The sequence below is a fragment of the Sciurus vulgaris genome (assembly GCF_902686455.1).
Source record: "Sciurus vulgaris genome assembly, chromosome: 7".
Taxonomy (NCBI): Eukaryota; Metazoa; Chordata; class Mammalia; order Rodentia; family Sciuridae; genus Sciurus; species Sciurus vulgaris.
Window position 1 is genome coordinate 155067388 of NC_136467.1, and position 27331 is coordinate 155094718.

Genomic DNA, 27331 nt, shown 5'->3' on the forward strand with positions numbered 1-27331 from the left:
CAGAAAGCACAAGTGGAGAGTTCAGAAAGGAAACGGGTCTCTGACCTGCTGCCACACTCCAAATGGCACCACGTTGATATTAGTCAACTGGACCCCACTGTGGTTCAGATTCCAAAACACAGGTCTTTCCGTGTCGCCAACATAAATGGGAACATCTGGTCTTCTCTCAGAAAGCTTCTGTAGTGTGGGGTAACTAGGATCAGAGAGATGGAAAAGTTGAAAGACGGAAAAAAGAGGATTGTCTAGTGTAAGAGACTGTTTGTTCCTGAAACCAACATGTCAACTGAAAAGCAAGGGATTGAAAAACAGCTCCACAAGAGACCAGAGAAGCATCTCTGCTCAGGGCTGATTAAAAGGGTGAGGAGCATTTCCAGGAGATTGTGCTTTCTCTTTAGGACGTGTGTGGGCCATGTGGGTGGTTCTAGCAGAAGGTCTGCTGTGGAGACTGATGGCGGACACAGACCTCCAGGTTCCAGACAGCAGGTCCCAGGGCAAGAGAGGACACAGGCACGTACAGGACAGAGGGTCCCCGAGGTACCACCACCTGGGTGCCAGTGTGTCCACCTCCCAAGGCTGATGACCACACTTTGACAGGCAGAATTCTTTACCCTTAAGGAGAGCCCAAGTTACCAGACGGGCAAGACAGTCAAATTTAACACAGAGGAAAACTCCTTTCAACACTTGTAGTGATCACAGCTCAGTGTATAATCAATTCCTCAAGTGTTTTTTGAACACTACAAACATGAAGTGGGTCTTCACTGACTGTGCTTGTTGATCTGTGAGGTCATTATGTACCACTGAGGGGTATGGTAGAGAGATGAATAATGAATGTCCAGTTGCCTATTGTATTTCAAATGTGCACACGTGCTGGGCACTTCCCCACATTTCATTTGATTCTCACAAAGAACTCAGAGGTTGTTTGTATTTGTAGATGAGAAAACATCTTCAGAAATAACTTGCAAGTAGTGCATTGGTACTCAAATTTGCATTTTTTTATTCTAAACCTGATGCTTCTTTTAGAAGGCAGGTCCAATGTTAGAGAATGTTCTCTCCAGTTTAAGAATCAAGCTCACAAGCAGAGTATAATGTCAGGTGAAATAAAATACATAATCATAACCAAAGTGTGAGCAAAATCTACACGTTAGCACGTGTCCACTGTACTAATAATGCTCACATTCTAGCACTGTTGAAAGCTGTCCAGCGGGGGAAGAACTGGCAGGTGTTCTTTGAATGAAGATTATTCGCTAGAATACACTGAACTTTTCCCTTGTTTTTGTGATTCAGGAGGTCTTATTCAATAAGTAAAGATCAGACCGTTAGGATCGGGGGCAAATGACCTCAATACTTACTGGTTGATTAGGAAAAGAGTCGACAAGGATCTACAGAGGAAACAGACTCAAAGGAGTAAAAATCACAAGCTTCAGCAACTTTTCAGTGATGGATTCTTGGCAACAGGTGTTGTGGTACTGAAGTGGAAACCTGGGGTCTCAGTGCATGACAACTGAGCCCACACAAACCCTGGAGCTAACCTAAGTTGGTTTTCAGGCCAGTGGCTGAAGAATAACTTGGCTGGATGACATTACAAGTTCCTATCCATTCCCCTAAATTTCAGGGCATCCCCAGAGAATGTTCTTGTTTGAATTTTAGGCAATTATATTTTATAGCAGACACTATGAAACAATTGCCTCTTACACATGATATTGTTATCATGGTACCATAACAAATGATGCAAAATTGTACCACAAACCTCAGGTCCCTCTACAGCGTAAGAACCCAGGGTCTCATAAGCCTAAAGATATGCAAAGTTGGTTCTGGGAACTTGGGTGAGACAAAGGTATCAGACAGTAGATTAGTAGGTTTTCTTGAACCGCGGTACCTCTACGCTCTAGGGGGCTGTGATCAGATAAGAATCAGGTAATTTGTTATTAAATCAGTTAATTAAAAAATTTAAACTACTACCTTTAACAAATAACAAATCAAAGCATATCCGTGCTTTATAGTTAGTTCCCATCTGCTGCAGAAAAGAACAGCAAGGAGCCAGTCAACCAACAACCAGTTTGTTAACCCTAACTGTGGACATTCACGTGGCTCTGTCAGGCAGGAGAAGGCGATGTTGCCTTCGTAGAACGTTGTGGGCATGGCTATGCGTTTCTAATGGCAACTGAGAAAAAGGTGATGAATAGACCAGGATGACCAGGCAGGACCCCGCAGTTCTGCTGAGGACCTGGGAGATGGCCCTCTCTCCTCTGGTAACAGCTGGTTCACCAATGTGAGTGGTTTCTCTCTCCTCCTTCCTTGTGACCGCCCGGTTAGGGAGGTGTCTGCGGGATCCCCGGTGCTCTGGTTTCAGCAAAGTGTGACCTGGGTTTGACTCGGGCCTCCTGAGTCCACGGGAGCCCTGGGCAGCTATAGCCCAGGGCCTGGCAAGCCAGCCTAGGGAGCCAAGTCCGGCCTGGTCTTTACTTTTGTGTAACTTGTAAACTGAAGTCAGTTGTTACCCTTTTAGATGATTCTAAAGACAACCAAAGGGACAATAATAATATATGATTCATAAAAATTATATGAGTTGCTAATGTCATTATCCATGAAGTTTTATTGGAACAGTCATTTCCCCTCAGGATTGTCTGTGGCTGCTTTGTATTATAATGATAAAGTTGAGTTCGTCACAATGCTGATTACATGGTTTGCAGAACCTAAAATATTTACACTGGCTCTTTATATTTAAAAAAAAAAAAAAAAGAAAGTGTGCTGATTCCTGTTGTAAATATTGAACTGAGGGAAAAAACCAAGCACCCAAAGCTCAATCCTGCTGACCTTAAGCCTAGACTCACACCGCGTGGTCTGAGGGTGGCAAGAGAGGGATCTGCCAACCCGGCCTCCTTCCCACAATGGCTCTTCCTCATTCCCACGGGTGCCAAGCACGAGGCACTTTTTAAGTTGGAACTGCTATGTGCGTGCAGATGTTTGTCTCGTTAGTGCTCCATTCTTCCTTCCAGCTTCAGTGCTGGCCCCGAGGTGGCGTCAGGGTCCTACCTCAGGTGGTCTGAGTGCATGTGGCTGATGTAGATCAGGTCCGCTCTGCACAGCCTCTCCAGCCAGTCTGACGGAGGCTCATGTAGCAACCACCATCCTCGGGCAAAGGCAGGACCCGTTAACCAAGGGTCAAACACCATCCTCTTGTCGCCCAGCTTGAGGTCCATGCAGGCGTGCGTGAGGTATGTTATCTGTCAGAAGAGAGTGAGATTCCTGTTAATGAGTCAGTACTGGTCACAGAAAGAAGTGGACGGTTCTGCTGGTTCACAGCCCGCTCCCTCGGGTGGGAGAACTTTGTTCCCAGGCAAGGTCAGGCAAAGTCTGGAGCCCTACGGCCGCTCAGTAGGAGCCTGAAAGAGAACACAGTTCCAGCACAGCCCCTCACTGTCTCAGAACAGAGGTTCTGGTCCTGGGTTTTAGGTGTGGAACCAATTGATCAACCCACATTCACTCTATTTAAATTAACTCCTAACACATATGTGCGACCTGCACTGTGAGTATCTTTTGTGCCGGTCCTTCAAAGCATAGTCCCTAAGGTGTTGTGGCAGGCGTTTTGGGGACTTAAGCACCAGAGTGGCCGTGAACAGGGGCATGAATGAATGATGTCTGATGGGGGTGCAGGTGGGCATAGCCACGCAGCCTGGATGAACCGTCATCGAGAGGCCTGCTGGCCTTCTGCTCTCCGTCACCTGTGAGCTCACCCTGCAGGATGCCACAGTCCTCTGGGGATGGCTGGACACAGTGAGTCGCAGACCAGCACAGACTGGGGAATACCAAGCCCGTTCCTCTTACCCTGGCCTCCACCTGCCACAAAAGTCAGATAAGGTAACAGGAACTCCAGCACCAAGGCCAATGGAGCAGGTGAGGCGTGGCCAGGAGTCGAATGGGCTTGGATTATGTCCGTCTGGGGTCCTTCCCTTTTTTTCTTTTTCTTCAAAAAGTAACTGCTCACAGATACCCACATTTCCAAACACACAGAGAAATGAGTTTATGACCATCTCTCCCAAACTAATGTTTCCTCTGAAGAAACCCAGATTCTACATCTGGAACAACACTTCAGAAGGTTTGTGAAAGATCTGAAGCAGGATGTGGAAGTACACAGCTGGTCCCTGCCGTGCCTTGGATGCGGTGTGTCCCCTGCAGGCTCCTGTGTGGCAAGCTTGATGCCAATGTGGCAGGGCCTGGGGAGGCCTCGCCCTCGGAGGGGCTCAGTGCAGGGCCAGTCCAGCTGCCTGGAGCACATGCCGTCGGGAGCAGATGGCACCTTCTGCAGAGGTGTCTCTTGCCGCTCCTGCAGGTCCCCTGCCCCTGTGATGCCTGCCATTCCACCACAAAGGCCTCACCAGAGCCGAGCAGAGGCCAGCTCCAGGCTGTGGGACCAGACCCGTGGGTCAGTCTCTTTTCTTTATAAAGTACCCAGCTTGCATGCTTCGTTACAGCAACAGAAAACAGACGAATACACCATTCTATCTGACCATGACCTGGCATCCAGAGTAATTTCCGAGTTGCCTCCAGTAGCTTTGCATGACTCTCCTTTGGGACCTGTTCTGAAGTTTTGTATTTTCCCCCCCTGAATATATAGGAAGGACATTTTCGTTTTATTTCTAAGAATCCTATAATTTTAATGTTTCCTTACCTGCACTTCCCCAAAAGCCAAATCTTCAGGAGACCTGGGATCTGAATCCCAGGGGTTAGGAGGATTTAGTTCTAGAAGTAAAAGTCCACTATTTTCATCCATTTCAACAACTGGAACCAAAGAGAAACAAATCTGGATTATTAACCCCAAATAACTTAAAAAGTATTACTGAAATAGAAATGTGTGGTCCAAGTACACAGAGTAGCAAAATAAAACAATTAATCAAAGGAAAATCAAACAGAACTCACTGGGTCGAACAACATCCGCTGAGAGGACAGCTTGAGACACGGATTCGACCCTCTCTTCACGGTTCGGAGCCCAGAGGCCCGTGGCGTGGGTCGCGCGGCTCGGCCACACCCATGGCTTCCTCGCAGTGAGAGAGGGAGGGCCAGACCCGGCATCAGGAGAAACGCCCACCCACTGGCAAGAGCCCCCTGCGGCCCCTCCAGCCCCGAGAGTCGGGGTTTCTGGGGGACCAGGGAACTGAGGAGATGTGAGGGCAGCGTGGGCCCCCTGTGCGGGGGAGGAGGGGTCTCTGCTCACAGGGCGCCTGGCGAGTGCGGCCTGCGGGTCGGCCGACCAGGCCGAGTGACCAGTCGGAGCCTGCAGGACCGCAGGCGCCAGGCCAGGCGGTCTGGTTTCGTCTCGGAGCAGGAGGAGTCGGCGGGAGCGTGCAGTCACGGGGACCTGGCGCAGCCTGCACGGCCGCCCTGCTCTTCCTCACCGCGGCCCTGGCGCCCTGGGGAGGCCCTGTGTCGGCTGTGGAAGGCCGCCGGGCTCCCTGGGGCCCGCTCCGGCCAGGGCCAGCGGCCTGGAGCCCCAGGGCACGACTCGCAGGGGCACCGTTCCTTCCTGACCAAGAGGAGCGAACTCCTGCCCTGGCGGCCCTTCGCCTTTCCCCTCTGGGGACATGGTGGCTGTGCCGCCAGGAACAGGAGCCACTGGGGGAGCCTGAGAAGAGCCACCTACTAAGAGGGACAAAGCAGAGCGGAGGGGAAGCCGTCCCGCGGGTCAGCTGTGGAACCGCTGCACCTGGCGCAAGACCAGCTGGGCACCCTGCTGCAACGCGAGGACCGCGCCGCGGGACCAGGCGGCTGCCACTGGGGCTTTCTCTGGCACACAGCCAGAAGCCACCCTGCTGAGGCAGCAAGAGAGCGGTGAAGTCAGCTCGGTCTGAGTGAGACCCTGTGACAGCGCGGAGGAGGGCCGGAGGGAGGCAGAGCAGGGACGTCTCCGAGGTGTCGGAGCCAGGGGCGCAGGGCAGCCGGGCAGGGACTCGCTCCCCGACCCAGCAAGGCACCTGGTTTCCCACCCCCCGGCCACTTCCAGGGATAGGACGACTGATCCCGATAAACAGTGGCAATTCCATCCGTGCTCTCCGAGGGCACACGCAGGCTGAGACCAGGGCAGGCCCTGTCAAAAGGGCGTCTCGAAAGACAGCCACTCCACAAACGGTGCCGGGAAAACCGGAAAGCCACAGGTAACAGCATGAGATTGGACCCCATCTCACCCGGCAGGAGACTCAACTTGCAGTGGCCAAAGACAGCACTAGAACAGAGACCTGCGCCTAGCAGAAGAAAAAGTAGGCCCAAATCTTCACCATGTCCACTGAGGACCTGATGTCCTTAACAAGACTCCTAAAATCAAGAATCAATAAAAGGGATGGATTCAAACTAAAAAGCTTCTTTCCAGCAAAGGAAACAATCAATAACATGAAGAGAAAGTCTACAGATTGGGAGAAAATCTTTACCACATGCACCTCAGATAGGGCACTAATCTCCAGGAAATATAGAGAACTCAAAAACTTAACACACACACACAAAAAAAACAAAAAACAAAAAAACAAAAAATAAATAACCCAATCAATAAATGGGTTATTAACAGACACTTCACAGAAGAAGAAATACAATTAATGAACAAATATATAAAAATTGTTCAAAATATCTAGCAACTAGAGAAATGCAAATCAAAACTACCCTAAAATTTTATCTCACTCCAGTCAGAATGGCAATTATCAAGAATACAAAGAACAATAAGTGTTGGCAAGGATGTGGGGAAAAAGGTACACTTGTACATTGCTGGTGGGACTGCAAAATGGTGCAACCTTTATGGAAAGCAGTGTGGAGATTCCTCAGGGAACTTGGAATGGAACCACCATTTGACCTAGCTATCCCACGCTTCTGTTTATACCCAAAGAACTTAAAATCAGCATACTACAGTGATGCAGCAACATCAATGTTTATAGCAGCTCAATTCACAATAGCTGAACTGTGGAACCAACCCAGGTGTCCTTCAACAGATGAATGGATAAAGGAAATGTGATACATACGCACAATGGAATATTACTCAGCCTTAAAGAAGAATGAAATTATGGCATTTGCAGGTAAATGGATGGAGTTGGAGAATATAGCTAAGTGAGATAAGCCAATCCCAAAAAACTAAGGCCAAGTGTTTTCTCTGATATGCAGATGCTAATTCACAATAAGAGGAAGCTAGGGAAGAATAGAGGTGCTTTGAATTAGGCAGAAGGGAGGGAAGGGGGCTTAGGAGTCGGAAGGACAGTAGAGCGAATCAGACATTATTACCCTGTGTACATATATGACTACATGACTGGTGTGATTCTACATCACGTACAGCCAGAAGAATGAGAAGCTATACTCCATTTGTGTATGGTGTGTCATAGTGCTTTCTCCTGTCATATATGACTAATTAGAACAAATCTAAACATGGGAAAAAGGGCATCTCCACCCTGTCCTTGACGCCATGTGCTTTGCGACACCCTCAAAGCATGTAAAGACGTTTTCACCCACACCTTTCCAACCAATGCTAACCATACTCACTTTGAAAAAACTGCCTAAGGAAGAAACGGAAGTAAAAATGACCATAGAATTAAAAAATGGAGCACTTTAGAATTTGTCTCAGTTGTGGAGAATGAAGATTTGTCTGTCAAACTTCCAATTTTCTAGGTCATTTGAGGGACCACACCAAAGAGAGCATTGAAAATATAATAATGTACCTCCTCTAAAAGCTTTTCCTCCTCCCCCTGCCCCTCCTGAGTTATGTTCTCCCTCTCTGCCCTCACAGATGACCAGATCAGTGACCAGATCTGCCTGGAAGACTCCCTGTCCCAACCTTGCTCAGCTTCTGGCTTCCCTGGGAGCACACGTCACACACGTAGGTCCTATGGGGCCGGGGTGCCCACTACCTGGCCTTCCAGCTCCGTGTCCCGCAGGAAGGTCTTCGCGCAGGAACAGGCTTGGCGCTTCCCTTCTCTGACAATCGCGCTGTAGATAAAAACCAAAAGCCCTTTCTGCAGGACCCACCTGGGGCTTTCTTGAGGACGGGACACTCTTTCTAGGAGGTCCAGGGCAGCTTGCTTGGTTAGGTTCCTTTATTTGCCACAGATTTGCTTGTAAGCATGTGACACCCTGTGAGGATTCTATTGAGGAAAACCTTCTGGTGTTGGAGTCCCTGTTTTTTAACTTTGTAAGAAGCTTGTTGGTCTGCAAAAGCGGCTGCCAAGCCTTTCGCAGTGGGTTTTCTTAGGAGCTCTTCTTTCCATTCTCTTACATTCTCCTTTTTCTTGCCTCTTCAACGGTGTGTTCACCAAGTGCTAGACATTTTCCAGCACCCATTTCATCTCAGGGGCCACTGTCAACTGGCCCGTCATTGACGGAAGCATCATTTGAGCTGCGTGACCATATACATGTTTTTAAAGTATGTTCACGTTAAATACTAACATATAATTTATTTAGACCTTTCTCTGCTGGAATTTAAGCTGCTCATAGTGTGTCTTAGCTATTCACAAAACAAGTGTAAGTTAAAAGATTTTTAAAAGTAGAGGAAAACGTGTCCAATAAGGATATAAGGGGGAAAATACTTTTGTACAACTACACAACGTGTTTCTGTTTTAGACTAAGTGTGGATACAGTCAAAAAGTTAAAACAAAACAAAAACAGACATTCGTAATGTTAAAAAGTCAGAGTAAGCCAGGTTCGACTGTTAAGGAAAGAAGTATTATCTGTGACAACACCCGGGAGTGCAGGTCGCAAGGTCCGGGGCGTGCCGCGCGCTGCCCAGGCCTGGACTCCCCGCGGGCCGCTTCCAGCCCTGCTCCTCCACCACGGAAGCCCAGGCAGGCGTGCCACTGAAGACCTCTGGCGCCTTATTTTACTGCACGTCCCTGCTCCTAGATACACAAGTGCTCAGCTTGGGCTGCAACTGCTCACAGTAGTCAGCACCGCCCAGGGTTACGCAGGCCCGCTGCTCAGGAGCGTGGGCCGCACTGGATCAGCCAGGCATGCGGCAGGCCGGGAAGGCCAGACCCCTGGGCCGTCCAGCACTTTGTGACGCCTGCGCACTGATGCGGCCCTCAGAACGCACCGCACCCCTGAGCCGCTGGCCACCGGGCGGAGACCCTGACCCGACGTGACTAATACCTATTATAATGTTATCAGGACAAACATCGAGATGCAGAAACAACATGGAAAGTGATTACAACTGTTTGTAAAACTGAGCCTAAAATGAAGACTGAAGAATGGAACAGCTAGATAGAAGATAATAGGAAATAGAAGACCAACAAGACCATAAACCAGACCATATGTTAGGCCATAAAACAAGTTCCAATAAATTTAAAAGGCACAAAAGTATACATAAAATATGTTCTCTAACACAATGCAATAAAATTAGATATCCATAAGAGAGCAACATTGGGGAATTTGCAAATATGTAGGTATTAAACAACCTAGTTCTAAGTAACAAATTGATTAAGGAAGAAATCATGAGAGAAATTAGGAAACACATTGGTCCAGGCACGGTGGTACACACCAAATTCCCAGCTACTTGGAAGGCTGAGGCAGGAGGATCACAAGTTCAAGACAGGCCTAAGCAACTTATTGAGACCCTGCCTCACAACAAAATATAAAAAGGGCTAAGGCTATAGCTTAGAGCTAAAGTAGCCCCGGGTTCAGTCCTAAGTACCAAGGAAGAGGGAAGGTGGGAAGGAAGGAAGGAAGGAAGGAAGGAAGGAAGGAAGGAAGGAAGGTAGGAAATTGAAACAAATGAAAACTCAAAAATAATTTGTCAAAACTAACAGAATGCAGCTAACGCAGTGCAAAGAGGGAAATTTATTCCTGTACATATTTACATTAAAAAAGAAAAATCTCAACCCAACATCTCAATCTCTTACCGAAGAAACTAGAAAAATAAGGGCAAACTAAATGCAAAGCAAGCAAAAGGAAATAAATAAAAATACAAAACCAAAAGAGAACATCAATGAAAATAAAATTTGACTCTTTGAAAAGATCAAGAAATTGAGAAAACTTCAGTTATACTGAAGTTTTTTTAAAAATAGAGGTCTCTAAATTATTCAAATCAAGAATAAAAAAGGAGTACATTACTGTTGAACTTACAGAAATAAAAAGGATCATAAGGTAATACTATGAAATTATATACCAACAAAACACTTCCCAATTCAGTGGGTCAGAAATAACCTGATCATAGAGTCAGGTGAAGACATTTCAAGAAAAGAAAAACAAAATACCAATATTTCTTACAATTATAGATACAAAAAGCCTTAACTAAATATAATTTAGAAATACAAAAAATTAAACATGACCAAGAAGGGTTTATACTAGACCATTTCAATATTTGAGAAAAAAAAAAAAAAAAAAAAATCAGCCATTATAATACATTCCAAAATGAGGGGGAAAAAAAACACACATGATCATTTCAGTTCATGCAGAAAAGGCATTTGACAAAATACAGCACTCGTTTATGATATAAAAAAAGCACTGACAAAACTGAAAATAGAAGGGAACTTCCTCAGTCTGATAAAAAGCATCTAAGAAAACACCATGGTTTAGGTTTTTCCCCTAAAGGCAGGAACAAGACAAAGAGGCCTGCTCTTGCCACTTCTTCCTGGAGGTTTTATCTAAACAACTGGCAAGTAAGTGCAATAAAAGACATCCGGACTGGGAAGAAAGAGGTAAATCTATCTCTATTCACAAAGGACACAGTCTGGTATGTAGAGCATCCTAAGGTCTCCACTAGGAAACTATTAGACTTAATAAATGAGTTCAGCAAGGCTACAGGACATAAGGTCAATAGAAAAAAATTATGATATTTCTATACATTAGCAATCAACAGTTTTAAAATGAAACTCACAAAATAATTCCATTTACAACAGCACCAAAAAGTCAAAAGTGCTTAGGAGTAAGTTTAACAAAAGAAATATAAAACTTATACTCCAAGAACTATAAAACATGGTTGAAAGAAATTTCAGAAGACTCAGTAAATCAAAAGGCATCCCATGTGCATGGATCAAGAGACTAGGTATTGTTCAGATGGAAATACTTCCTCAAATTAACAGACTGAATAGAATTCCTATTGAAATTCCCACTGCCTTTAATACTTTTTTCAAAAAATCAAAAAGCTGAGTGCAATATTCACATGGAAAGATCAAAAGACCAACCCAGAAGAGCCAATAAATCCTGATAAATAAAACACAAAGACTCACACTTCCTGATGTGAAAAACTTGAAAATAAACCCTTGCGTTTGTGATCAATTGATTTTCAACAAAGTTACCAAAATATTTGAGCCTCAAAGAAGATCAGCAAGAAAGGAATAATGAGTGTAGGAGAGGGTGTGGAGGAAGGGAGCCATCACAGCTAACTGATGAGCATGTAAAAGGCGTGGAGCTGCAGAAGCAGAGTCAGGGTCCTCCAAGGTGCCTCCTGACCCCGCAATCCTGTTCCTAGGTGTGTACCACCAAGAGAGCCAAAAACAAAGGTCCACAGGAAAGTTTGCACATGGCTGTTTATAGAACAGGACAAAGTGGTCCTGGTCAAAGTGGGATATAGCCACACAAAGCATCCTTCTTAGCCACTCAAGGGAAGGAGGTAAAGAACAATACACGCTGTGACATGGGTGGAACTCGAAAACATTATACAAAATGAAAGAGGCCAGACACACACTGTGTTACACCAAATATGTGAAATATACAGAAAAGGAAAACTCATGAAGATGGAGAGTCAGTTACTGGCTGCCAGGGGCTAGGAATAAAGAGGAACGAGGAGTGATCGTTCTCACTTGCAGGGTTCCTTTTTGGAGTGGTGGAAATGTTTGGCATTTAATCGTGGTGGTGGTTGCACGCCATGTGAATACAGTACAAATTATTAAATGGGACATTTTAAAAAGGGTGAATTTTATGGCACATGGATTGTTTTGTGATGAAGGAGGAGGAGGAGGACAGGAGGAGGAAGGGGAGAGAGGATGGTTCGGGAGGGAGGCGACAGCAGCAAAGTCTGGAATGAGATATATCAAAACAGCTTCCCTGATGAGAGAATAGGTAACATTCTTCCCACTTCTGCTTTTCTGAATCCCAGCGTTCTGATTGTGGCCATATATTTTTATAATACTCATAGTTGAGAGCCTGCCCCAGGTGGACTGAGCCCAACTATTTTTTGGGACTCTATGAAATCATCTCTGTCTTGGCAGCACTGGACTGAAAAGCAAGCTCTGTTTGCAAATCTTCCCTACCTCATGGGGCTTCCTCAGCTGAGCAAAAGTTGCCCGCCCCCCAGCTGCCTCCCTTGGCCTTGCCCCTTGCCCACCCCAGCAGTAGCATCAGCCTCTACAGCAGCTCCAGCCTTAACCTTTCCAGTTGACCTCATGGGATGCTGGAAGGAAAATCTCCTTCCTGCTCCTGCTGTCTGGTCTCAGAGGTTTTGTGCAGGTTACTTGAGACATACAATCCAAATAAATCATTATGTTGTGTATCAAGTACTGAGAATTGAACAAGTATTAATTTTTAAAAAATCCTTACAGCAAGCCAATAAGATGGCTACTAACAATATCATCTCCACTCTGTGTAACTCACCCAGCCTCATGGAGCCGGGTCAGGAAGGCAGCCTGGCAAGCCCATTGCTGTCGCCCTCACCACCGGGCTACAGCGGCTCTCTTGGGTCTTGTCTAATAGACCTCAGGTTTCCAGAAAAGCCCCTAAGCAGCCATGGGTTTCTGAGTTGAATTTCATGAAGTTGCTCTTCTAAGATCCTCTCACTTTTGCAAACTAACGGTATTTATGTCTCAACCTGGGCTTCTTGTCAGTTTTATGCCAAATACACTTGATAACATGTGTGCAGCACCATAACTGGCTTCCAGTAAAGGAGCGCTGGCTTCCCAGGCCGGGCCCACAGACGGGCCGCGCTCACTGGGGAAAGCAGCTGGTGGTCCCGGTGTCCCTTTTGAGAGGCGGAGGGAAGATGAACTTGCAGTCAAAGCAAAGAGCAGCTGTCCGCAGAAGAGCATTCTGTCTTCTCGGGTGAAGGATGCTCCCCTCAGCAGCGGCGCTCTGCCCCTAGGTGGACATGGAGGACGCCCGGGCCCCTTCGTCCCTGTGCAGGGTCCTTTTCTTTACAGTCCTTTGGAGTCAGCCTCACAGAGGCTCAGGGTGGGAATGGCCTGATGGACCATCGCGTATGTGATGTGAGCAAGAAGAAATGGAGAGGTAGAGAGTCGCCGCCCAGTGCTCAGGAGCCTGCCCAACCGCCTCCTCAGGGAGCCACCGCTCCAACTGCCTTCTGCCACCCACGTGTGACCATACACTTGCCTTTTCAGAAACGGGATATGCTGTAGATGATATTCATGACTCAAGTTTTGAGTGTCATAAATATCACCTTGTTGCTTTAGCTTCTTCAACAGTATCACTGTTGGGATCTATCCTAATTGTCATGTGGAATTTGGATCCCGGTTTTCTTTTTTGTAAATAGAACTGCTAGGAAGGAGCCGCCCTGAGCCCCGGAGCTGCACTGGGGGACATTCGCTCATGGTTCCCCTGAGATGCGCTCACTGGGCCAGAGGGAAGGCACGTTCTGGAGCGTGCGCGGAAGCCGTGGAGAGTTTTGAGTTGGAAAGTGGTGTGAATTGATTTGGATCTTCAAAAGATTAGACCAGGTGATAACAAACAGTGGGCTGGAGAGAGCAGACAGATGCAGGAAGGCCAGACATGCAGGCCAAAGGGGAGGGACCAAGAGGTGGGTGGAGGCAGTGCAGAGGAAGGGGTGGATGGGCTCAGAAGGTGAGGGGGCGGGAAGGGGAGCCAACTTCATTTTGCTAGTGATTGGATTTGGAGTGTAGGGAAAGAGAAGACTCAAGGATGATTCCCAGGTTTTGGGCAAGTGGTAGATGTGCCATTTACAGAGATGGGGAAGGCTGGATGAGGAGAGTTTTGAGGATAAGTTGAGGCTGTGCATGAAATATTCACTTTTGGCTGTGCACGTGCAAGTCTATTAGAAATTCATGTTAAGATACATTGAATTAGCAGTTGGGTGGCAGAGGGCAGAGTGGAGCTCAGGGATGAGGTCAAAGTCAGAGGAAATTATTTTTTCTTAGTGCTGGGGATTTAACTCAGTGTTACTTTACCACTGAGCCACATCTCCAGTCCTTTTAATTTTTATTTTGAGATGGGGTCTTGCTAAGTTGCTGAGGGTCTCACTAAATCTGAGGCTGACCTCAAACTTGTGATCCTCCTGACTCAGCCTCCCAAGTTGCTAGGGTTCCAGGCGTATACCACTGAGCCCAGTGCAGGGCAAACTTTTTGGAGTCATTGTCTGAGTAAAGATAGTATTTGGGACTGTGAGAGCGGATGTGACCAGTTACATTGGGAGAGTTTAGACAGAACTTAGGAGAGAGTTCCAGGGCAACTCAGTGTTCTCGGTCTGGAGAGTCTGAGAAGTGGCTGAGTGTGGTGCGAATGTCTGACAGGAGAGCCTGGCAGATAGAGTGGCGTCCGTGCTCTAACCCGGGGAGCTGAACAAGGTGGGAGGCATGACCAAGTGGAACTAACGTTGCAGATGCTATTACGGTTGCCAGTCTGCTAGCCTTGAAGTAGGGAAGTTATCCTGGAGTCTCTGGCCGAGCCCAAAGTAAACATTAGGGGCCATCCTAAGTGGAAGCAGGCAGAACAGAGGCAGATGTTGTGGCAGAAAATAGAGAGTGCAATGTGACTGGCTATGGAAATGGAGACCGGGAGCTTCTACTGTCTAGAGAAGCCCAGGAAATGCTTCTCGCCTGAAGTTTCCCCAAAGGAATGTAGCCTTGCGGACACCCAGGAAATCCACGCGGGACTCTGGAGATTCAGAACTGAACCCCAAGAAACATGTGGTTTGAAGCCCCTGCGTGAGTGATGCTTTGTTGTAGGAGCAAATAGAAAGCTGATTCAGAGGTATGTCTTCCCAAGTGCCAGGAGAAGAAAGTACACCCACTGAGGGGGCAAAGTGAGCCACTTGCACGTGTTGCTGAGTCAGAGCAAGAGGTAATGGGAAACTCCACCGGGTTCAGCCACACAGGGGCACAATGGCCACCCTGACAGCAGCCGTGTCAGTGGAGTAGAGGGGACAGAAATTCAAGGGAAAGCAAACAGGAGGTGAAGGGTTTGACTGCTGAAAGGGTCAGAGAAATGGGAGCATAACTTAAGGTGGATACATGACTAGTAAGGGCTCAGGTAACCTAGCAACTGAGTCTCAGCCAACGGCAGTAGACGAGCCTCTAGCCAATCAGAGGCTGAAAACCCCAAAAGATGCATTCTGTATCCAATCAGACTGTTCATGCCGGTCATTTCCTTTTTTTCTGGCAATAAATATAACCTGAGCATGTCCAGAATTGTAATTAAAGCAATTAAGATCTGCAAAATAAATTTGTCATAATGTCGTCCTTTGGAAGAAGAGAAACAAGTTTATTTCTTATTCAGTCCTTTCTGGGTAGGAGGGAGGAGAGTGGATGTGGACCCAGCATACCAGGAATCTGACCAGAGCTCTGGCTTCTTGTCCATGTCAGAAAGAACCAGCTAGGTTCATGTCCTTCCCTTCCCCTCACACGTGAACTTTGACCAAACTGTTAAGAGGATCACATGCGAACATAGTTTATCTTGTGTCTCTTCACAGATAAGATTTCTAAGCCACTATCATAGTACGCTGGATCTCTGTCGAGAAACCTACCATCACACCCTTGTTCTTAGCTATTCCTGGCTTGCCTTAGCCAACCACTGCATGTAATTGTTGTCTCTTTTACATTGACTCTATCTTATGCATCTTTGTGGCGTTCAGTATCTAGCACAATCATTTTATGTGGTAAAGTCTCAACAAGTATTTGCCAAACCAATGAATGAATGAAGGAATATTTTGGAGAAAGAGTTAACATATTTTCAATGTTGGTTATTTAAAAAGAGATCTAATAGTTTAAAACCAGAACTACCCAAAGCTTCAGATGAACTTAGAGAAAGGTCAACATCAGTAGGGACAGTAGCAGAAGACAGGAGTTGACACTGACGGTATTTACCCAGTTGGTCTTGACAGAAGCTCCCAGGAGGGTTGGTATACTTCATGGTGCTCACATCTAACTTCCAGTTGTGCTTCGTGCATTTAACAGACCTGGGTGGAAAAAAATTTATACTTAGGATTATGAAAAAGTGAAAATAAAAATTAATCTTGATTAGGCTTGGATGCATTATTTGACTATGAAATTAAATTAGTTGGCTGAATACAAAATCCATGAAAGAAAAACTATTAACGGTTAACACTCGAATATTCGAGGAAATGTAGTCTAATCATCAAAAGGTGATTAAAAGAATGAAGATAAACTGCATGTTAAAAAATGACGTGGGTTAAGAAATCAACGGAGACAACAGAATTAAACAGTCTTCAAACCAAATTAGTCTCTTCTGTTCAGGAGAGTTGAGAGAATAGCTTTGCCTGTCAACAAAATAGTGTGAACCTAGGACCAGACCCCCACCCCTCCCGCCTCGCACCCCCGTATCCAACCCCACATCTGGAAGAATACTAGAAGGTGCTGTTTATCCGTAATTTGAATTTAACTGAGTGTCTCTTTATTTGCTAATTCAACCCTACTTCATTAGGAAAATCACAGTGTTACCAAGCGGGCTGACTACCTCATGCACATTATTTTTTTTCCCAGGAAAGAAAAGCTTAGCTGAGCTTAGAGGGTGTGGTTGGGGGTGGTCATAAACAGTTTCATTTTTTCTCTTTATTTTGGTAGTGTATCCAATGAGGATTTATCTTTTTTTTTTTTTTAAGAATTTTTTTAACCAAGAAATATACCTTAAGCCAGAAACATCAGATTTTTAAAAAATTAAAAACATGTATTTCATATATAAGCGAGTCCTGAGACCTTTCGATCTTCATCAGATTCCACACTTCAGTTAGGAATGATCACTTCATGACACCTCTTTCACAGTGATGAGCAGCCCATGACGTTTCAAAGATTAAGACAGGGCATTCCAGCATGCCGGGCCCTGGGAGGGGAAGCTGTCAGAAGCAGGGACCTGGGACAGGCTGCGACTCTCAACCGAGAAGCACGGCTTTTAAGATGTGCTGAGCTTGGTGGTGTGGATTTCAAGAAGAAAACCGACGGAGTGGCAGATAGGACTGAACAAGGAGGTCACTATTGTTGACGGAGCCTGGGAAAGGCAGTTTCTTCCCATGGACAGTAGCAAAGGGGACTCAGAAGTAAACGGGGCTGGAGGTACGGACGGGAGGCTGTGGGCGGGCGAGCTTCGTGGAGGAGGAAGGTTCAGTACATCCCTGTGTCCTCCAGTGCTGGAGAACCAAGAGGACAGAACCTGCTCCCCTGAGGCTGTGGATGGAGGAGGAAGGTGGGTGTGGTAAAGCAGCCATGTTTAGAGGACGATCTGAATGCAAAAGCAAGCTGCCTTCCTATAAACAGCCCCTACACAAGCCACACAGGAGTCAGGGCAGGGCAATGGCAGAGCAGGGGACGTCCATGCAGCACCTATCACAGGCCAGATATTCTTTTAGGTGCTTTTTCATATTTGATATCACTTAACCCTCCCAGAAACCCGCCAACGTGGTGACCACTTTCAACTTCATCAATGAGCAGACGGAAGCCCAGAGAGGCTGTGAAGCTCATTCAAGGTTATCGCCAGGCTGGTGGGTGGTGGAGTCGGGCCCAGGCAGTTGGGGAGGAGAGATCTTGTCTTAACCACTAAGCTTTAACAACTCCTTAAATGACTACAGAACCGGCAGTGTGTGAAACAGCTCACTAAGGAGATAAGGGAGGAAATCCAGTCTTGAAACTTCACAAGGCAGCGGAGTCGAGCTCAGCAGCCCTGAGCGTGCACCAGAGGCTCCCCTGACACAGGCAGGAGGGGGCGACCAGGCCAGCTGTTGGCAAATTGCCTGAGGGTCTTCCCCGCAGACCTGCCAGCAAAGCACGTCCTAGTATGTCCTGCATGCCACTTTGGACATAGTTATACTAAGGGTACGTTTACCTGAGGTGCAGGTTTAACAGATTGTCTAGGGCTTTCACGACCAAGGAGCCCCCAGAGCTAGAGAGGATCAGCTTCTGAAGATCTAACGACACTGGGCGGGGCGGGGTGGCTGTGCAGCAGAGCACATCTGTGAAGGTGTGAGAGCGCTGGACTGGCAGGGAGTTCTAGGACAGGCCACAGAATCCCTCATGGTCACAGCAGGGAGTTCGCACGGCCCCGAGAGGATGCAGCCCTGGTTTGCCCACAGATGACTTTAGAAATAAGACCCACACCAACAACCGGACCACACAGAGGGTTCGACTGCAGAGAACTTGAAGGCGGAATCTCCGCCTGCATCGCGCGGGTGTTCTCATGAACACTTGAGGACCTTGCAGATGCCCCAGGAGAGCTGCTATCTCTCTAGCAGTCACTGATTACAAAACAATCCTGTCCTGGTGGCTCAACATCAGGCTGAGGGACGCCCTGGCAAAAGCATTTGTTCTTCTAAGAAATGATCTGAAGAGCCACTGTTCAGGGTAGGGACAGCTGGGGCTCTGCTGTTTTTATACTGTCATCCTAACTGGTGCCAGGAAGACTGTATCTGCCTTCCTACAGGGTTTGAAAAAGTGCCCCTATTGTCCCAGAGAGGCATACTCCCAGGGAGGGGAATGTGCCCTCCAGGCACCCCAGATGCCCACACAGAAACTCAGGCAACCTAGGAGTTGTACTCCTTCTCAAGCTAGGCAGGATGTTAAATTGGAGTTCTTAGCAAGAGAAAGGAAAATTAAGTGAGACAGACGATTGAGATCAGAGAGGTGTCCTACATGAGCAAGAGTAAAACTTGGCTTACTAGGGGAAGCAGTTTGCTGACTGGTGCGTTTGGCATTTGTAGACGAGCACATTTCCTAGCAAAGCTAATTGCCAGCAGGCTGCCAGTGAGAAAGCAAAGGACTCCTTGTACCTGCCATCCAGATCCTCGATGTCTTTGATAAACAGGCCTCCTTGATGCTTGCACAGGTTCTTGCATGCCTTCAGGTGGTTCTTATCCTTGTACAAGATGTAGTCTTTGCCAGTGCTCTTATTTCGAAAAAAATTGATGCCTTCCTTGAGGTTGGCCACTTCAGCAGGGGCTAGACACAGCAGGGTCTCAGTAGTTTGTTTCATGCTATGGAAAGGCAGACATTTGGAAGGGAATGATTACTAGTGTCAAGGGTTAAGGGCAATCATTTGGAACCGACAGCTCAAAAGCCTTTTTCATTCCTTCAAGACTTTGTCAGCCCCTGTTCCCAGTACCAGGTAGGGTGGACACCCAGGTGCACTTTCTGCCCCCTTTAAATGAAGGTGAGTCTGCATCCTGGTTCCCTAGGGTTCTGATGCTCTTTGCTAGAGAACTAGACCCCTCTCACTTGCCTGTCCAGAGTCTGCTGGCTCGTGGGTATTTCGAAAGAACTGCAGCTGCTCTTCCCACCTCTGCCACTCAAGTGCTCGCACACAGCATCGCTCAGCCTAGGAAGAATGTTTACCCCAGTTCACTACTTCCGTTGATACTGCTTCCTCCCCATCATACCTCTCATAGAAACCTGGCCCTATCTTGGGTTCCAGGAAGTTCTGAGGTTCCCTTGAGTGCCATGCTCGCTTTCACCACTGACTTTCCTGTGTTTGCACGGCAGCTCCTCCACCTGACCTCTCCCCTCCAGCCTCCAGGCTCCGGCGACTCAGTGGCCCTCCAGGCCCTCCTGAGATAAGCCTTCCCAGATGCCCAGCAGGCGAGTCCTGCCTGCAGAGCGCACCACACATGCTGTTCACCTACACTCGTCTTTTCCAGTTTCCTCTCCGCCATCTAGCAGACAGCCTTCCACGTGATGTGCTCCATAGCTGCTGCTTAACAAATAACTCCCCGCAGTTTGAAAAATTGACTAAATTTCCATTGGCCAATGAAGCAGTGGATCTTTTATATTTTCTCCATGAAACTCCCCTACTTCTAAACAGACGCTCCAGGATGCAACCCTGAATCAAAACGGAATTTAGAGATCGCCAAGAGGTTTTCATGCCCTGGACATTAACTATCGGGGCACGTGTTTCATTTTACCTTTCACCCCAAACTAAAAGTAGCCAAAAGTGTCTTCTCATAATCACTTAAAACTGAATCGGAGCTCAAGTATATTTGTGATGTTTTTACTTTCATTTTTAGAAGTACTGCAAAATTTTTAGGCAGGGGACAGGAGTGATTGAAACAGCAGACTGGGAAGGATGTCAGATGCCGCCTCCAGCGTTAGGCTCAGCTCTGTGGTTTCAAGTACTTCCTCAAAGCCGAGTCCCACTGTCGCTTCTGTCCAAAATCCTTAGTACTTCTGCTCACGATAGACTTGGAATTATATATTTAAAAATTCACACATACACACACTCATATTTTAAAAGGATTTGATAGGAAGGAATCTATTCTGAGCCTCAGGAATCCTGTTTTGTTTTTTTTTTTTTCTTGCGGTACTGGGGATCAAACTCAGGGCCTCGTGCTCGCGAACCAAGCACTCTACCAGCTGAGTTATCTCCCCAGCCCAGGAATCCTGTTTTTGACTCTTCTGATGAGTTCAAGTCTCTAACACCAAGCTAAAGTAAGCACAGAGACCATTTCTGGAACAATGAGAAGTGCAAGAGGAAAACCTCTTCAGATGTGGTTTTCCTGACTGAGCAGATCCTACAGCAAAGTTCTGTGCTAGGTCCCAAGTTCTGGCCACCCCCAGAGGAGCAGGAGGGACTGACTGTGTCTGCGTCCAGAGGCAAGTGTCACGGGCAGCCTATGGCAAAAGAAGAAATGTACGCTCCTTTGTGCTTGCTTTTGTGTACATTTTAAATAGTTTTATCCAAAGTATTTTGAAAGATACCTTGATGGATTTACTTCCATTAAAATGGAGAAAATAAAATTGTTGTCGATTCTGGTCTTGGTGTAAATAAAATATTTAGAACAAAGTAGATTTTAATATATCTGCTTTTCAATGTTCTGATATTTTTCAAATACTTCAATGTTCTTAAAATACAAACTTTAAAGAAATATACAAAGATATTTGTATAGGGATGTACATTTTTTTTTCCTTTTGCCTCAGATCTGGTGGGTTGGCATGGCAGTGTAGCATCCTAAGTTTTAGATGTTTTGTTTATCAGAGTTTTTGATTTTTATTTTCAAAATACTGTGTAAAAATAGCATTCATCTTGATCATCCATTTCTGTTTGCATAAAGGCAAGCGTCTCCCTGGCCTCGCCCTCATTCTGACCCTTGTTGTTCTTGATGCTTAATTATGACCTGAACTAGGAGCAAGTTGTAGTTCATCTCCATAAGCAGTTTATATACCTTGCCTGGATTATCTGCCTGACAATTCTCCATCCTGTTCTTTTCCCAGAGATTAGTAGAATCTAGAACAAGTATATGATAAATGAATTTTTTTAAAAAATTGCCTTATATTATTCTTCTTTATGGCTGAATAATATTCCATTGTGTATAAATACCACAGTTTCTTTATCCATTCATCTGCTGAAGGACATCTAGGTTGATTCTATCATGGCATTTGCAGATAAATGGATGGAATTGGAGAATATCATGCTAAGTAAAATAAGCCAATCCCAAAAAACCAAAGGCCAAATGTTTTCCCTGATAAGTGGATGATGATATATTATGGGGATGGGAGGGTAGGAGTGAGAGAAGAGTGGAGAAACTTTAGATTATGTAGAGGGAAATGAGAGAGAGGGGGTATGAGAGATGGTGGAATGCGACAGACATCATCATCCTATGTACATGTATGATTGCACGAATGGTGTGAATCTAATCGTGCACAACCATAGAAATGAAAAGTTGTTCCCCATTTGTGTACGATGAATCAAAATGCAGTCTCTAAAAATAAAAAAATAAAAATTGTCTCAATAAGTATCTCAGACCATTGTTGACATTCGATTTCAAGGGCCCCCGGCATGAAGAGTGATACTTTGGAAACTTACAATGAAAAGCCAAAATACAGACTTAAAAAAAATAATAATGTAGTAGAGGTCTGTGAGGTGAAAATTTCATTCATGGTTTGATGCTCCCAGAAACCAGGAGGGTTGCTTCAGAGGCCAGTGGCAGGGCGTCTGGCCTCAGTGCTGAGGGACAGACAGGGTGGCAATGCCAGCAGGACACAAAGCCCAGGAAAAGGCCACCTCTCATCAACTTAGCCCCCATCCAGAGGGTGCCACGCAGAAACAGCCAGAGGAAAAGGCTGTCAGTTCAGACGCCCACTCTGCTACACGTTATTGTTTAACTCGATCATTTTTGTCTTGTTTTGAATGGGAAGGTGTTGAGTACTCTGTTCAGGAATGCAGCACGCTCTCGGAGAGCGCAGGCCCACAGCCCTGTCTCATGGTGTGTGTGTGTGCACACGCGCACGCTTGGAAGACATCTGGCAAACATTCCACCCTCACAAGATTGAGATGGACACTCCATGGTCTGAAAAAGGGACTTCACCTTTTGTTCCCTGTGACGCTGAAATCTAAATCAATAATACAAGTTTTGGGAAACTGGAAACAGAAAAGCAAATTGAATCCAAAGTAAACAGAGGAAAAGAAATTAAATTATAGCAGAAAGTCAATGGAATTGAAAATAATAAACCAAAAGAAAAAAACAACAACAACAAAAAAAACCGGGCTGGGAATGTGGCTCGGTGTAGAGTGCCTACCTAGAAGGTGGGAGGCCCTGGGACTGAGTCCAAGCACCACAAAAGTAGGCAAATCAATAAATGAATAAATGATCAGCCAAGCCAAAGGCTGGTTTTTTAAAAAGATTTTAAAAATTTGAAGGACTAGAGTTAGACTGAGAAAGAAGAAGACAAGGAAAAACACAGATGGTCCTCGACTTACAGAGATGTTATGTCCTGGTGAATCTCTGTGAGTTGAAATAAGGTAAGTAAAAACACATGAACATCCCTCACCTAGCAAACACCAGTTTAGCAACACTGCACCTGCAGACACTCACATTCACTTACATTCCATTAGCAGTTTATACATATCACCTGAATTAACCGCCGACAGTTCTCAATCCTGTTCTCTTTCTAGAGATTAGTAAGATTCAGAACAAGTATGTAATTAGTGACCTCTGGTGACCACGTGGCTGAGGGGAGCTGTGGCTCACTGTCCCTGCACCACCGTAAAGGAGCATCACACTGCACATGGCTTTCCCAGGAAAAGATCAAAATGCAAAGTTCAAAGCACTGTCTACACTGAATACATATTGCTTTCGCATCACCATAAAGTAAAAAAATCATAAATCAAACCATTGTAAGTCAAGGACCACCTGTACTAATATGACAAATGAAAGGGAAGACAACACTACAGACCCCACAGACATTAAAAGGAAAATAAAGGAATGCTTCGAAAACCTCTGCACTCACAAATTTGCTAACCTCAATGAATCAGACCATTTCCTTGAAAGACACTCTGCTAAAACTTGTACAAGAAGAATCAGACCATCTGAAAGAACTGCGTCTACAAATTACATCAGATCAATGACTAATAACCTTCTAAAGCAGGGAACATCAGACCAAGAAGAATGTACTGGTGAATTCTATGGACAATTTAAGAGATGAACTATACCAACTTTCACACTCTCTACCAGAAGACAGAAAGAGGGATGTCTCCTAATCCATCCCAGGGGCCATCATCACCCTGTTACTGAAACCAAGCAAAGAACACAAGAAAAGTGCAGGTCGATCTTACTCATGAGCACAGATGAAAAATACACACTAAATATTATCAAATCAAATACAGCAATAATGCATAATAAGAATGACACACTACGACTGAATGGCATTTATTCCAGGTTACAGAAGGCTGGTTCCACACTTGAAGATAAATTCATATACTCAAACACATCAGCAGAAGGAAAAAGAAAAGTCATGTGATCATATCAAAGACACAGAAAAGACATTTGATAAAATTTCACATTCATTCATGATTTAAAAACAAAAACAAAACTCTCAGTAAGGTAAGAATATGGAAGTACTTTTCAGCTTGACAAAGAACATCTACAAAAACATATGTCATGCCCCCTGGAAGCCTCTCACCACGGTCACCAGCAAGGTGAGGACATCCGTCCCTCCCGATCCTGCTCTTCCACATTGTACAGAAGTCCTCAGTAATGCAACAGACCTGAAGAAAAGGGGTAGGCTGGAGAGGGAGGAACTGTCATTACCACAGATGACATGACTGTCTGTGAAATTAAATGCAATCAACAAAAAATGTCCTAAAGTTAACAAGCTTTGATAGCAAGTTCTCAAGATGCAAGGTTGACGCACAGATGCCAATCAATTCTCTATGCAACAGCCGTGAAAAAGAATAATTGAAAATAAAAACCACAATATCATTTGTATTAGTACCAAAAAATGAAACACTTTCATTTAAATTAACAAAAATACATGTAAAAGCCACGTTTAAAAAATCTACAAAACTCTGATGAGAGAAATAAAGAACTGCTCATTAAATAGGGAAGCACTTCATGTTCACACATAAGAAGACTCCATATTGTCAAGATGTTAATGCTTCCAAAATTGCTCCATAGATTCTGTATAATCTCAATCCTTCTCTCTGGTACCAGAAACAAAACAAAACGAAACCTGGAAACCCTAACCAGGATTCTAGCAGCCTGCAGACAAAGGGAACCACACACCAGCACTGTGTCCTGTGCTGGCCTTGCACCATCAGGCAAAGGGCAGCGAGGACGAGAGCCGGTTCCCTCCCCTGGGTGGGGATGAGTCCAGGGTGAGGGAGGGGTCCCGGGGGTCCACGTGGAAATGGACTGGGCTAGAACCTGGTCTGGAACCCTGCTTCCCTTAATATGGAAATAGTGGGTACCCACAGAAGCCCTCACAGCCATGCCCGGTTGGTGTTCAGACATTCGTCTCCTGGCTCAGCCAGCTGAGGGGCGCCAGAAATAACAAGGCCCCAGGGATAGCACGCCCCACACCCAGGCCTCGGCTTATCATATCCTCCAATAGCGAGTTGAGAGCCTTCAAGAAATGGCTGATTCCAGGACTGAGAGAAAGTGCTCAAGACTAGCATGGAGCGTCTCGCAGTGTCAGAGAGAAGGCAGTGCTGACGAGCAACCCGACCTGGCCCTGTGGATGGGACTGTGCCCACCGGGGACAAAGGGGTCAACTAGAGGAGCCCCGGGTGGCCAAAACTGGAGCTGTGTGAAAAATAAAGCAGTGTTGGATTAGGGCCCAAAGCAAAAAGAAAGAAGTACCTGTAAGACCATACCAACATGAATAAGCCACGGAATGAGTCAGAAAGGGGGGCAGGCGAGTTCCCTTATGGAATAATCCCAGATGATTTTGTAGGTTCTAAATCCCTCAAAGAAGGGGAACATCACTTCCCACCCTTTGACTCACAGGGTGCTTCTTTTCAAAGAGTTCCATGTGAAAGTAGAAGGACCATTATCATGGCAATGTGGGACAACACAGCCTCGTCCCCTTGACCATGGGCAATGCCGACAGGGACAGACTGAGCTGGCTCGCCATTGAACTAGAGTCAGAGATGGCACTTGACCTGTCTTCCTCCCCAAGCACACAGCCCCAGGCTAGTCATGAGGAAGCATCAGGCGAATTCCCACAAAGAGGTCCCTATGAAGCACGTGATCAGCACTCCCTGAAACTGCCAAGGCCACCAGAATAGGAAGGCCAAGGAGTCCTGGCAACCAAGAGAGGCTAAGGAGGCCTGGCGGCCAAGAGAGGCCAGGAGGCCTGGAAGCCAGACGTCATGTGGTATGCAGTCTCACCCTGGATCAGGAAGACACTGTAAAAAACTCAGGAGACCCAAACATTCCTCAGGGTATCAAGGCAAGAAAAAGAAGTCAAAGGCCTAAGAAGCGACATGAAAGAAGAAAATTTCATTATTTGAAGATAATGATATTGTATATACATAAAACATCACAAAGAACCCATGAATAAATTAAGACTTTATGAGAGCAAAGCAGAGTTGTTAGGTAGATAATCAATAGTTTAAGAAATCAATGTATTCTCATACCAACAGCAAAACATAAGAAAATTGAATTTTTAAGACACAATTTAAAATAGCCTAAGAAGAATGATGGGGAGATTCGTCAATGGATACAAAATTAAAGTTCAATAAGAAGAGTAAATTCTGATGTGTAACATGTAGGGCAACACAGTCAACAATGTTGCAGTGTGTATTAAAATAACTAGAAGATTCTAAATGTTCTCATGCCAAAGAAATGATAGATGTTTGAGCTGATGGAGGTATGAGGTACCATCATTTTGTCCTCACAACAGTGTATATATGTATCAAAACATCACTCGGTAGACTAAAATATGTATGCTTATTGTCAATTAAAACAAACTGAAACCTGAAATTGATAATTAAACTACCAAAAAATATAGACTGCAGATCCAGAAAAAGGAGAGCAAATTAAATCCAAGGCAAGTAGAAGGAAGAAAATAGTAACAGTGGGAGCTAATGAAATAGGAAACAAAAACAGTGGAAAAATGAATAAATCCAAAGTTACAAAGAGCAATGTTGACAAATCTTTTAAAGAAGACTGACCAAGGTAAAAAGAAAACACAGATCACAGAAGTCAGAAATGCAAGAGGGGATGTTACCGTATCACCATCAATCCCACAGGTATTTAAAGGGTGGTGAGAACGTTGTCCCAACAAATTAGACATCCTAGGTGCAGGGGGTAAGATTCTGGAAGAACAGAGACTCCCAAAATCGTCTCATGAAGAAATAGGAAATGTGAACACATTAAGATAAGGACATTGACAGCAATTAAAAGCCGTCCCACAGGAGTTTAGTGGTCGAGCATGTGCTTAGAAGGCAGGGGGCCCTGAGTTCAACTCCCAGCAACAAAGAGAAAAAACAATCTTTCCACAAGAAAATCCCAGGCCCAGGTGGCCTCGCTGGTGAATTCTACCAAACAGGTAGAGAAGAATTAATATGGACCGTCCACCAATTCTTCTAGACTGAGGGGGATTTATTCCAGGAGTCAGATTGATTGACACCTGAAAATCAACTAATGCCATATACCATGTTAACAGAGTAAGAGGTAGCCAGGTGATATAATCACAAGATGCAGGAAAACTGAAAAAAAAAAAAAAAATTCAATGCCCTTTCATGATTAAAAAAAAAAAAATTAAAAAAAAACTACAAAGTAAGAACAAAAAACCATTTCTTCAATCCGATGCAAGGACTCCATGAAAAAGCCATCAGTAACATTATACTTACTTGTGAAAACTGAATATTTTCTCCCTAAAATCAGGGGGAAAAAATAAGAACTGCTGTCTGCCCCACCCCCACTCTTACTGGAGATTTCACTGCAGGTTTCATTTCATTCGACGTTTAT

General features: G+C 45.5%; 1 protein-coding gene across 2 annotated transcripts in view; it reads right to left on the reverse strand.

Moving 5' to 3' along the window:
• Positions 1-27331, reverse strand: part of LOC306665895 (cytidine monophosphate-N-acetylneuraminic acid hydroxylase) — a 66355-nt gene that overhangs the window by 35209 nt on the left and 3815 nt on the right. For both annotated transcript variants that reach the window (XM_079147561.1, XM_079147560.1), the window contains exons 2-6: positions 18917-19120; positions 16008-16099; positions 4670-4779; positions 3034-3224; positions 46-193 (exon numbers count right to left, since the gene is read on the reverse strand). In XM_079147561.1, coding sequence (XP_079003687.1) covers positions 46-193; positions 3034-3224; positions 4670-4779; positions 16008-16099; positions 18917-19120 — 745 coding nt within the window. The remainder of the gene's footprint in view (positions 1-45; positions 194-3033; positions 3225-4669; positions 4780-16007; positions 16100-18916; positions 19121-27331) is intronic.